The 12,542-nt window shown below is 47.2% G+C and overlaps 1 protein-coding gene and 1 long non-coding RNA gene across 8 annotated transcripts in view; one reads left to right on the top strand and one right to left on the bottom strand.

The window, feature by feature from the left end:
- The window catches only part of Tead1 (TEA domain transcription factor 1), a 215,927-nt gene that overhangs the window by 142,913 nt on the left and 60,472 nt on the right, over positions 1-12,542 (top strand). For 5 of the 7 annotated variants that reach the window (XM_060367019.1, XM_021627815.2, XM_021627798.2 and 2 more), the window contains exon 3: positions 9,917-9,981. In XM_060367019.1, the coding sequence (XP_060223002.1) occupies positions 9,917-9,981 (65 nt within the window). Of the gene's footprint in view, positions 1-9,916; positions 9,982-12,432; positions 12,496-12,542 lie in introns of all 7 variants that reach the window. The other 2 variants (XM_021627782.2, XM_021627802.2) reach the window with 1 other exon arrangement.
- LOC132647180 (uncharacterized) lies at positions 7,857-12,437 on the bottom strand. Its single transcript, XR_009585488.1, has 3 exons — positions 12,135-12,437; positions 10,265-10,651; positions 7,857-8,863 (listed from the first exon to the last, which is right to left on the bottom strand). It is a non-coding gene; the product is annotated as an uncharacterized LOC132647180 (long non-coding RNA).

The following is a 12,542-nucleotide window of genomic DNA, read 5'->3' as shown; positions in this document are numbered from 1 at the left end:
GGATCAAAGACAGGGCAAGAAGTCCTTCCTCATCTTTCCTTCTCTTATTCTTTTTGAGACAGGGTTTCCCATATGTAGCCTTGGCTGGCTGTCCTTGTCTGGCTTCGTAGACCAGGCTGGCCTGGAGCTCACAGAGATCTGCCTCCCTGAGTGCTGCTATTAAAGGTGTGTGCTCCCATAGCCGGCTTCAACTCTCATTCTTTTTCTTTCTTTTTTTTTTTTCTTTTTCTTTTTTTCTCACTTTCTTTAATGAGACCCTACAACACAATCAACTGGAGACCCAAGTATTAGGACATGTATCTGTTGTGGTCATCTTACTTCAAACCATTACCAGGACGTGACATAAACAGATGTGGACCTGAAAGAGATGAGTTGAAAGGGCCTGTCAGAGCCAGCTGTGTTCTGAAACCCCTGAGCAGGGGTCTGTTGAGATCCAGATCGCTGCAGAGCTGAGGGCAACAGGCTGAGGATCCAGTTGATCGTACATACACCGAGGGCTGCCAGGACAATGAAGATACTGGGGTGCCTATAAGACCGGCCCTTGCGGTAGAGTCAAGTTCTGGGCAGTGCCCAGTCCCACGAGGGAGAGAAGGAGAGCTGTGGGAGTAGAGTGACTTGTTGACCTCCAGGTTTCTTTCCTGGTGACAATCAAGCCATCTTTTGTATGCTAAGCTACTTGTTTTGAACTCACAGTTCCTAGTTCCTCTGATTTTGCTTTGTAATCCCATGGTCTTCCCTGAAAGTCGATCTCCCACTGCCTGGCTCACCACCCTCACGCCCCCCAACCATCCCCATAGCACTGTGGCCTGTGTGTTCCGTTTCTTTGAGAAAAACACATTGTGAGCTGGACTTGGATGGATTTTGATCGATAATCTGTCCTATTTTCATCTGTTAACTTAATAAGTTCCCCTGACTTATGAAAGAAGAGAAAGATGAAAATTCGCTCATAGTTCCAGATTTTAATCCATCATGACAGGGAAGCCAGGGCGGCAGGGTCTTCGAACAGCTGGTCCCATCACCTGCCCAGTAATTCTTCCTTCTCTGCTCAGTTCCTCTTCCCTTACACAGGTCAGGACTTCCTCACACATACAAAAATCATAGCGTTCACTGTGGTGTGGGCCTTCCTACAGACATGCCACACAGGCCAACCCAGGGTAGACAGTCCCTCCTTGACCTTTTCTTTTTGGTGGTTCTGGGTTTGGTCAAGGTGAAGCTCAGTGTCCCTCTGTGCTGGGGGAGAGGGAAGCTGTGAGTAGCTTCAGGATGGCTGGATGGGTTCATGGACCCGGCAGCTGAGTATGCATCTTGATGGTAAAGTGATGATGGTGGGAGTGTGCCCTGAAAAAGTAAGCGGAAGAACGGATTGTCACACCCTCTGGGACACCCCACTAAAGCTATTGATGTAGACTGGAGGCAGCAGAGCCTCATTAAAGGTCTTGAAGCTGTGGGTTGACTATCCCAGAACTGTGTTGTAAGTCACTGTCAGTGGACAGTGGTTTGAAACACGAAACGTAGCACTATCCACTTGGGGATTAAGAATGTGATGGAGTGGTGTCCATTGCTTCATAACGAATTAGCCAGTAGAAGCCATCGCTCCTATTTATTGTTCTGCGCAGCTGTTGTAGGATGGATTGTATGCATGCAGAGTCAGAAACCGTCACCCTGGGCACACAGCCTTAGCTACTTTTACCTGCTCTTCTGCAATCCGGGGCAATTGTATTATAAGCTGTCTTACCCCCCCCAAGATGGAGGTATTTTATGGGGCTGTCACTTGATAATGCTATTAAGGTGGTGGACTGATGACACTCCCAGGAAGCTAGAACTTGAGTTATTACCAGACACTTCCCAGCGAGTCTAGAAAGAACCGAACTTCTCACTGACCAGGGGTCCACCAACCCTTGTCTGTTACTCTCTTCTTTTAAGTACAAGCTGTTCTCCTATGCCCCTGAATGAAGAGACCAGTTATCTCAGGAAAATGCCACCAGTCCCTTTGTAGGACATGAAGTCCTAGCACCTGACAACCTAGGAGGGTGCCCTGGCCTTTCCTGGTGATTTTCCACATTGGCACTGAGTTTTGGTCAATGATTTATATTGGGGATTAACTGAGACATAGGTCTTACTACTTCCTCCTTGTTTGGAGACTGATTGAAATGCCTCTTTCCATGAAGTCACCCTCTCACAGTGATCCCGCATCTCTCCCATGGAGCCATTCACTCCATCTGTTCGTGCCTACCCACGGGCTGCCTCGGTACAGTGAGCAGAAATCCAGCTTTCCTCCACGCTCCCGTGGAACTTCCTGCATGCTGTGTGTTGGGGGCAGGGAAGAGGCTGCAGCGTTTAAGTTTCAGCTGCAGGAAGCCTTGTAGCCACGAGGAGATTCTGGGCACCTTGTGAGCACACAGTAGGACCACCCAGCCAGATCCTCTCTGGAGATTCTCTAAACACTGTGGAGTCTGTTAGGTGTCGTCACTTTATCCTCATGTTGCCTGCCCTCCATTAAATATACCCACTTTGGTTTGACCAATGAGTGTCTTCCTCCCTCGGTAGGCCTCCCCCACTTCCCACTCTGCCAGGACAAGTTGCAGTGGTGGTAGTGGCTAATTATTAAGCCTTAATGTTAGTAAAGAAAGGCCACTGACTGCCTCCTCTGGCCACATCCCCCAGACCTGCTGAGCTGGTGACAGTTGGCTCCTGCAGTGGCCCTACTCCTGCACCCTTTGTTTATTAGATTTCACATTCTAAAAGGTTAGCCCTTCCCTCTCAGTTCGATGAACTCCAGCTTAATGACAGTGAATCCTAGGTCGAGAAGCTCTAATAATACCATCCTGTCTGCGAAAATCCCCTGTGAACCCTGGCTGTGCTGTGTGCTTGCTGCTTCTGGCCTTGCAGGACAAAGCCTGCATCTAGCCTTCCTTCTCTCACCATCGGCCTTGGTGGTGGTGGACAGCTTCTCAATGCTTCTTCCCACTGTATCTTTTTCTTGGCCTAATTGTGATGGTCCATGATCATATTTGCTTACAGGGATGTTTATGTCCCATATGAGGGCATCCTTCCCTAACACTGAGCTGCTGGGCAGGGCAGGCACAGAAGACCTGCATACTGTCTTTTTAAGGGCCAGAGGTGTTTAGAAAAGGGGAGGTGTTGGTAGCCTTGGGTTGGGTCAAAACTCTGGGAAGTTGATACTACCAGAAAGGACTCTAGACATTCAGAAAGTAGCAGAGACATTCCAGTTGCACAGGAAACTTTAAGTGCTGTTAGAGAATATGCCAGTAATCTGATAGCCTTTTGGGTAGATCAGGATTTGGGGTGTTGTTATCACTAACCTTATAGGTGTGCCCATAGATAACAGGAAGGTCAGATACAGTGTATCCTTCCCATTCTTCTACATCAATGATGGCAGTGGGGGTCCTCATGTAATCCACAGTGGTGGGAGAGTCTCACATCTGCGGGCAGTTGAAGGGCAACAGAGGTTTCCTTCCAGTACTGGGCCAGAGCTCTTTCCATACTGCTGAGATCATGGGAACCCTGCCTGAAGTTGGGTTCCCTCCAGGCTGTAGCAGGAAAGAGGGGCATTCTATTTTTCCTTGCTCTGGCAGTCTGACTCCATTCAGTAACAGAGTGGCCCTCATTCTGTTAAAGCTCAGTGTCTCTGGGCTACAATTTTTAGCTGCAGACCCTGCATTTGCTGAGCCTCAAACAGGACCTCGAAGTCACTTTCCTTCCCATACACAGCCCACAACAATTTTAACCAGTCTCCTCTGGGTTTAGAAGACCAGAGGAGTCTTCTGCTGGGTGGTCCTACTGTGTGAACCCTGTGCTTCTCAGCACATTCTCTCCACCTTGGCCTGTAGCAAGAAGGTAGACTGTGGCCAGGAAAAGCCAGAGGCAGGCCTGCTGGCAAGCATTAAATTCAGACATCTAAAGACCTGGGGAGGGGGCAGGCAGCAAGCTGTGTGCGTGGTGGCTGTACGCTCCTGCCTGTAAGAGAAGCAAACTTAGTCACAAGGTGTCAGACCAAAGAAAAGGTGTGTGTGTGTGTGTGTGTGTGTGTGTGTGTGTGTGTACCTCTGGGAGCCATGCCGTGCCGTGGGGTGACATTTAGTAAGGAAAGGTGACCTGGCCATTCAGCTCTATAAGCTGTGTATTGCTGCTCTCAAGGAGCAGGAACGTATCAGGAATGCAGAGTGTGAGCTGTGTGGCCCGCAGCCTCAGCAGGTCTGAGGGCAGCCAGTGTGGTTTTTCTAAGAGCCCCCGGGTCCTGCTTGTAAAGATAAGTCTTTATCTGTCGGCACTGGTCAGCATCACCCAGCTCGCTGCCAGATTGGTCTTGTCACTCTAGGTAATGACATGCTCACTCAAGTATTCCACAGGAGCTTTAGATGCCTTCATCTTACAACAAAATAACAGGCCTTGGTGGCTGGGGAGAGGAGAGCAAGCACCTGAGGTACCGCACACACCCTTAAGCTCAGATCTTAGAAATTGGAGAAGGTGGATTAGGCATTACGCGTTCAAGGTCATCTTCCCAGGCTTCATGAGACCATGTCTCAAGACACCTAAAGAAACAGGAAGATTAAATGTAGCCTAGCTATCTGTAGTACAGAAATCAGCAATGCTTTTGGAATTTACTGGAAATTTTCAGGTCTTCCTCATGTGACAGGTTGTAGTTAAAACTTATTTTTTGTTGTTTGTTTTGCTTTTTCCTTTTGAATGTATTACGTTTCTCTACAGGCTAATCATTAAAGGCATGTTTAAGCATGTATGGGTTTCATGTCTAGAGATGGGTCCTGCCTGCAAGATATTTCATTCATATATGGATATACTCCAAAAAATCTCAGAAAAAGTCACAGTTCAAAACCACAATTGTTTGCAAGCATTTCAGCTAATTTGTAGGCTGTGTGGAGATACAGTGTAAAATTAAGGGTACCTTGTTGGGAGTCCATTTTTCAGTGTAATGTTCATGGAACTATGTGCCTTTGTGTGAGGTAGGGTGGGGAAAGGCGCACAAGAACTAGAGAAGCAAGAGTGAACATTTCTGCTGCCAGTGTTCTGGTTGTGCATGTTTGGCAGGACCCTGGAGTGCAAACTGGGTGCCCCTCCCAGGTTGTAGCAGCATGCACCTCAGCTCTTGACTTGGAAACTTGCAGTCCAATGTGACAGTTGTAGGCTTTCTGGACGGTTATTACAGACATGTAAGTGGGGACAGCTTTATGAGTACGCACAAACGCCAGGAGCTGGGGTTAGATCCCCAGAACCCATATTTAAAAACAAACAAACAAACAAAACAGGGTTGGGGTAGAGAGGAAAAGACACAGGAGGACTGCTGGGGTTTCCTGGCAAGCTAGCCTAGATGAGAAATGGCCAGCTGAGCTCAGGTTTAATGAGAAACTCTGCCTCAAGGGAGTAAAGGACAGTGTGACAGTGCAGTATGAAAACATTCTTCCTCTGAACGCAGCCACTTGCAGGGATGTGAATGTACATGCATGTGTGCACCCCCCACACACATACACACACACACATACACACACACACACACACACCAATACAAAAGAAATAAAAGTAACTAACATTCAAGGTGCCCTGTCAAGGTCACAGAGAACCCCAGACATTTAGAATGTCACTCTTTTTTCCCCAGGTAAGAATATTTTAATTCGGGCAAGATTTAGAAATAGATGTAGAAAGTTTTAATAGACTCAGTCATAGGTTCTATTTCGGTTTAAAGGATTTCTGTCTATTTGCTATTTTCAAATAATTTTTTTTAAAATAATTTGCTTCTGCTGGGCATTGGTGGCACATGCCTTTAATCCTAGAATCCGGGAAGCAGAGACAGGTGGATCTCCTGAGTTTATGGACAGCCTGGTCTACACAACGAGTTTCAGGACAAAGAAACCTTGTCTTGAACTCCCTTCCCTCCCCTCAAAAGAGACCAGGTAATAGATTAGCCTGTTCTTCCAGATTAAACCATATGGCAGAGTAAGAGAATTAGATAAAGAGATTGAAATCACCCAAGATTTACAAGCAGTATTAGGATATTGCTTGCAAGAAAATTGCATAGAAAATTGCTTCTATGCCTTGTCTTCTGGAAGACGCTCTCTTCATAAGTTAAAACAGGTGGTTTTAATATCTAAAAGACATAAATTTTGGAGCAGGGCACCAAAGAAAAAAAATCCAGGCTTTGTAGCATGGTCCTATTCATCTCTGGAACAAAGATGTGAGAGTAAGATAAGCTTTCTTATTATTTTGATACAGGACCTCTCTGTGTGTGTAACCCAGGCTGGTACCCCTCCCACACCCAGCTTAAACTACACCTTCAGTGAAATGGTCAGAGAGGCATGCTTAGCACATCCCTTCAGCAAGGACCCGCTCTGCAAGAAGTGGCCTTTAAAATCACTTTCCAGCCTGATTAAAACACAGTACCATTTGCTTTGGCTCTGGGGATCTTGGGTCCTTGTGGCTATTCTACATAGCCCTCATCCTCCTTCAACCTGATGCTACAAGGAATCGAAAGTCGCTATGCCAGTTTCGTGTCACATCCCCCAAGCCGTCTTTTCTGTATTCACAGAAAATAAGGAAGTTTGGGGCAAGAGCCTCTTTTGTGCCACCTGGACAAGATCCAGATGAAATTGCATGTCGTACAAGCCCTGGCCACTCAATCAGCCCCAAATGGCTGTGCGGAGAGGGCCTAGGGCTGGAGGGTACTCGGCTGAGCTGTGGACATTGTCATTCGGGGCTGGTTTCTGGTAATTAGGCACTCCTGGCTGGGCTCGGCTGTCAGTGCGCCTTTATGACAAATTGCAAAATCTGCACAGCCTTCTTTGAGATGGACAAGTAGGCCCGATGACACTACAGGGGATATTGGCAGCGGGCAGTTTGAAAGGGGCTGCTCGCCGAAGCAATCCCCAAGGCGAACTCAGAAGCCCTTCTAGTCTAAATGCTCCGGAAAAGGTACATTCAGCCAGAGTCGGGATCTGAAAAGATTTTGACAGACCGGAATGATAGGGCTCAATTTAATAAGGTGAGATGGGAGTAGAGATAAATGGAAAGTTTTATATTGGGGGTTTGAAAATACCAGCAGTTCTGAAAGGAAGAGGGACAGGGTAAGGGGTGAATATGAGGAACAGTCCCCATGCAGTGGTTTGGGGGGTCCTGACATGCTTTTCTGGCCTCTGTGAGTACCAGGCCTGCACACGATGCACAGGCATTCAGATAAAACACCCTTATGTATAAAATAACAATAAAAATAATAAATACTAATAATAGTGGCGGTAGAATACGAATGTCTAGGCTGAGGTGATAGGTGCACTTAGCTTTACAGCATGGTCATTTCTAGTTCTGCATACTCTTCTGAAAGGAAGGTAGACAGAGGACAGTCTGGGGAATCCAGCAGGGCTCCTGAAAGGCAGCTAGGCACCTGTGTGAAGGCCTAAAAGACTCTTGGAATCGTCTAAGGATGAACGTTAACAGGAACCCTGTGTAAGTAGGCCCTTGTCTTACTAATCTGCTTGAAGATACAGCAGGCCTCTTCCTTCATTCTAAAATGTTGGCTTAGGTTTGGGGTACATTTTAGTTACAGAGAAAGGAGTGGGTACCCCAGGGCTTCTTTGCGGCAATATGGCACCTTTGTCTTTTGTGCTCTGTATGTTCTGTGAGGTCGTGAAGCAGGTAGCAGATGGGCTCAAGTCACTGTAAGGACACAGATGTTTCAGGCTGCAGTGAGTTGTCTGTGTCCCAGGTTCTCTGAGCACAGTTGACTTTATTCTGCCAGGGCAGGTGTGTGGTTACCCTCTCAGCAGAGGTAGTGTATGTGTTAGTAACTTCTGTTTCATTGATCACACACCTGATAAACAACTTAAGGGAAGCAGGATTTATTTTGGCTCACAGTTTAGAGTGTACATTCCATCGTAAGGGGAAACACTTCATGCTTAGCTCTCCTTAGTTCTTTGTGGTATAAGTTAACAGTGGCTACTTTTTATAACATGTCCTCTGGAAAGAAACATTAGGGTTCAACCCTCAAATCCTGCCTCTGATGACCTCATCCACTAGCTGTGTGCCCTTAAGACCACACAGCTTCCCCAGTCAGGGCCACCAAATGGGGAATATGAGTTCAAACATATTGAACATACTGCCTTTGGGGGACATTTCACATTCAAACCAAAGCACTGTGTTTCTATATATCACTCTGTGCCCATCCAGGTGCTAGATGTCCGGGACAGTGTGGATGTGAAAAGGGGGTCTCTTCAGTGTGTCTGGAGAACTAGACACAATACAAACTATGCCATGACAGTTCAGGTGCTTCCCAGGAGGGGAAAGGGCAGGGCTTACTGCTTCCAACAGCCCTGGAGTCATGTTAAAGCCAGATCACGCTCAACAGGGCAGGGAAGTGACTGACTTTAGTTAGAACTGGTCTTGCCAAAGGGGCCAATGAAAGGCCATGAAATACAATGTTCTGGAGCTGTGTGCTGTTCCTGGGACAGGCGGAGGGACTCATTGGAGCATACTTAGAAGGACCCACATCAGAGTGGGCATTCTTTCTCACAGTAGCTTAGTGGTACTTTGCCTCTTCAGCTTCTGGGGGAATGCTTTCCTTTCACATCACACTGTTTAAATTTTCATTTTACCAGCAGCATAAGAATGAAAGTTTTTCTGTTCAGGTGCTTTTTCTTGGCTCAGGGCTGCAAGGCTCGGAGAAGGTTGAGTCACGCCCCCTACACACAGGCATGAGAACAGTCTACAGTTAGCTGCGGGTGTGAGGACCACATTTCAGGCTCTTCTGCTTCCATACTGTTGAGCTTCCTTTCATTGCTGTACTTGGCAGCCACAAGAGTCTCACTCTCTGTGTCTATAATGAGGTGGCCACAGGGAGAAGCTTGGACGAAGAAGAAAATGACTGTTGAGAAATAAAGGCTAAAATAACTGGGTTCATTTTCTCCCAGACTAACTATCCTCCCCGCTCCCCCCCCCCCCCGTGTGTGTGTGTGTGTGTCCGTGTCCGTGTCTCCTTTTCCAACTCTAGTGCAAGCAAACATGATCACACAGGCCTGTTTGTTTGTTTGATGATCTTTTTTAAGCCATGGTTTCTCTGTGTAGACCTGGCTGTCCTGGTCTACAGCCTGGGTCTGTAGGCCCGGCTGGCCTTGAACTCAGAGATCCACCTGCCTCTTCCTCTGAGCTCTGAAATTAAAGGTGTGTGCCATCATGCCCAGCTATACTGATATTTTCTTAAAAGATGTATTTCATTCTTGGTGCTGGATAAAATTTAAAGTTAATTGATCTCTATCTTAATTTTCCTAGTAAATATTTTTTTTCAGACAGTTTTGCTATTTTCTGTCAGAAATAAACTGAAAAAGCCCCAGTTTAAAAAGAAGGGGAAAAAGAAAAAGTCGAGGTCTCATTTAGCCCAGGCTGGTCTGAAGTTTCTGATCTGCCTACCTTTACCTCTTAAGTGTTGGCATTACAGGTATGTAAAACCATGCTTGGTGTGTATGGTCTAGAGAGCTAGCCCAGGGCTGGGCAAGCAAGCATTCCACCAGCTGTTGCAGTTCAAAATTGTTTTTCTTTTAGGATTTTTTATTTTATGTATATGAGTGTTGTACCTGTATCCATATATATATATATATATATATATATATATATATATGTATATGTATGTGCATGTGTGTGTATATATGTATATGTACTGCATGGGTGAGTGTCTGTGGAGACCCAAAGGAGGTGCCAGATCCTCTGGAACTGGGGTTACAGGTGGTTGCAAATCACTGCGTGTGTGCTGGACACTGAACCTGGGTCTCATGCAAGAGCAGCCATCATCTCTCCCACCTCTCCAATTCAAAATTCTTGAATCACATTTCTACTCTTAGGTTTGGGGGGCTTTATTTATTCTTAAGGAGCCTGCCTTATTGTAAATTCTTCTTTCTTGCAGGTAGAAATGAATTGATAGCCAGATACATCAAACTCAGGACAGGGAAGACAAGGACCAGGAAGCAGGTACAGTACCCGCCTGCAAGGTTTGCATGTCAGCGAATGGCCCGGAGACAGTGGGCTGCCTTGGCTGCTGTGCTTTGGCTCTAGGAGCCCTAGTCCCAGTGCCCTGTAAGGAGTCCATGGTGTAGGTGTCCCGCAGTGGCTTTTCCCCACTCTTCATCGATTTTGTGGCCCATGCCTCGTGCTACCTGCACCGTCATACACACACAGCAAAGTTCACTGCCAAGCCAGTATCTGAACTTCCTTCCCCCTGCTGTGTTTCAATCCTGTCATTTTTTTTTCTCACCTCCCTGATATTTGCCAGAGCTTCAGAAAGCTGCAGGTGCAGTTACCCTGGCAAGCCAAGAGATTTGGAGGTTCTGTGCATTTTAACATCCTGAAATGATTATGTAATTGTCATGCTTTCAATGAAGTCACGCCAGTGGCCTTTAGCAGTGGCCTAAATATGACACTGAGCGATACACTTCCAGGGCACTGTGGCTTCTTTAGCAATGGCTTTTTGTCAGCCTCTGCTGCGACTGTAAAGCAGTTACAGTTTTTATATGCTGCAGACAGGAATGGGAATTCTCTGACTCCGGCCAGGGCTCTGCCTTCCTTGGTTCTTTTGAACACAAAGCAGCTGAGACCTCTGATGTGACCAAGTTCACAAATGGAATGGGTGTGAAACCAGCTTCTAAAAACAGAAAAGAGAGAAAGAAATGAAAACAAACAACCCATGTGATGGGCTGGTTGATACCAGAAAAACACTTATTTTTTTTAATGTTAACCTATGTGGAAAGATTCGGCACAGAGCTCAGCAGCTGCGGTGGAGTGTACTTCTAGTCCCAGCTACTTGGGAGTCGGAAGCATCAGGACCTTTTCAGCCCAGGAGTTCAAGACCACTCGCAGCGTAGCGAGAGACCTCACCTCAGAATTAATTAAAGGAAGGTGAGGGGCAATAACGGAATCCTGAATGCAGCCAACCCACTCTTGTCTTTTTAAGGCTGGGCAGCAGTAGGGTGCCCATCCCCCAGTGGGGAGGGGATCTTTTCTTTCTGGATTGTGGGGCAGGGTCCCGGGCTGTCCCTCAGAAAGGCTGTCTGTGCTGGCCCCGTGCTGAGTCAGCAGAAAGGGGTGGCCTCCTGCCAGCACAGGCAAGAGGGCCCTGTCTGCCCGGGATGTACCCAGCCATAGCCCTCATCAAGTCTGAGCATCAGACGTGATTCTGGGTGAAAATGAGTAACAGCAGGAGCCAGATGGAGGGGCAAAGAGGCTGGGGAGCCCCCGCTTCTCAGGAAACGGGAAGAAAGTGACTTACTGAAACTCCTAAGACAAATTTAACCACTAAAAGATCTTTGATAATCTGGAGTCCTGTTGTTAGAGTCACCGGAGAGTTAGAAATGAGGTAACTGCCCAAGTCTCTGAACTTGTCATGGGAAGTTCAGAATCTCCAGACGCAGACAACAGGCTCTCTCCTTCCATCTCAAGGGCTGAACTGGCGCATTGTAGCGAGCCCTAGTGACTTGCCCGGTACCCCCTTCACTGGGGTTCTCTTCTAAGTTTAATCAGTTCCCACTGAAATAGATGCGGGCTTCCTAGCCCAGTGGAATCGCTGTTTGTCAGAAGCCTGCCTGGCCGTGTTTCCACAGCCCGCACCGTCCTCCGGGGGCCGGCAGGACACAGTTGGCGACACCCCTCCAGTGTTCAGCAAAGCTGAGTAGTTTTTCAGACCAGATTTTTAACTGGCTGGCTGGCTGTATTCACACATTTCTTTTTGTAATAATATGCAGATCCACTTGGCACCTATTGGATTCCCAAAAGAGTGGAAGGATTAAAGAAATTTAAAGGGGGGGGGGGGAAGGCTCTGCTAACTGGGTCCCATTTCTCTTTGATACTTAATTTATGTGCCAGCTTTTTTTTTTTTTGACATTTGCCTCAGAATCTAGAATCCTCCAGGAGATCAGAATCCAGCTCACGGCCTCAGCTTTGATTGTGTAGAACATGCTAATTTTACGGACAGTACAGCCTCTCTAAATTGAGAGGGGGGGGGGATTTTCTCTCCTGACGCAGAGAAGCTGTAAACATTTTCATTTACCTCTCCCTCCGCCTTTTAAATAAAGCACCCCACCCCCACCCCCGTCTCCTGGCTCTCCAAATGAGGCTTCCCCAGCACCCACCTGTGGTCTTTCCAGGGGGGTGGGGGAACGTGGAGGCGAGCCTACCCAAACTTCGGCGGCAAGTGACTGTCCGGAGAGCTTCAGAGCTGTGCTGGGGGCTTGGTGTCTGGCCGGGACTGTCTGTTCCTAACCGCAGAGCTTCGTTGAGATGCAAATAACCTCCCCCACCCCACCCCTCCCGAGGAATAGCGATTTTATATTTGATTTCCTTTTTTGTTTGTTTTTTGTTTTTGTTTTTGTTTTTTCTCGTTTTGTTCTCCCCCCTCTCCCCCCTTCCGCATAAACCCGAAAAATGTAGGTGTCTAGTCATATACAGGTCTTAGCAAGAAAGAAAGTTCGAGAAATTCAAGCCGCCATTAAGGTACGTCTGGCTTGCCCAGTTGTAGGGGGCTTTTCATCTCCATGGTT

The sequence above is a fragment of the Meriones unguiculatus genome, chromosome 14 (assembly GCF_030254825.1).
Source record: "Meriones unguiculatus strain TT.TT164.6M chromosome 14, Bangor_MerUng_6.1, whole genome shotgun sequence".
Classification (NCBI taxonomy): domain Eukaryota; kingdom Metazoa; phylum Chordata; class Mammalia; order Rodentia; family Muridae; genus Meriones; species Meriones unguiculatus.
This window is presented reverse-complemented; position numbering and strand designations above follow the sequence as displayed.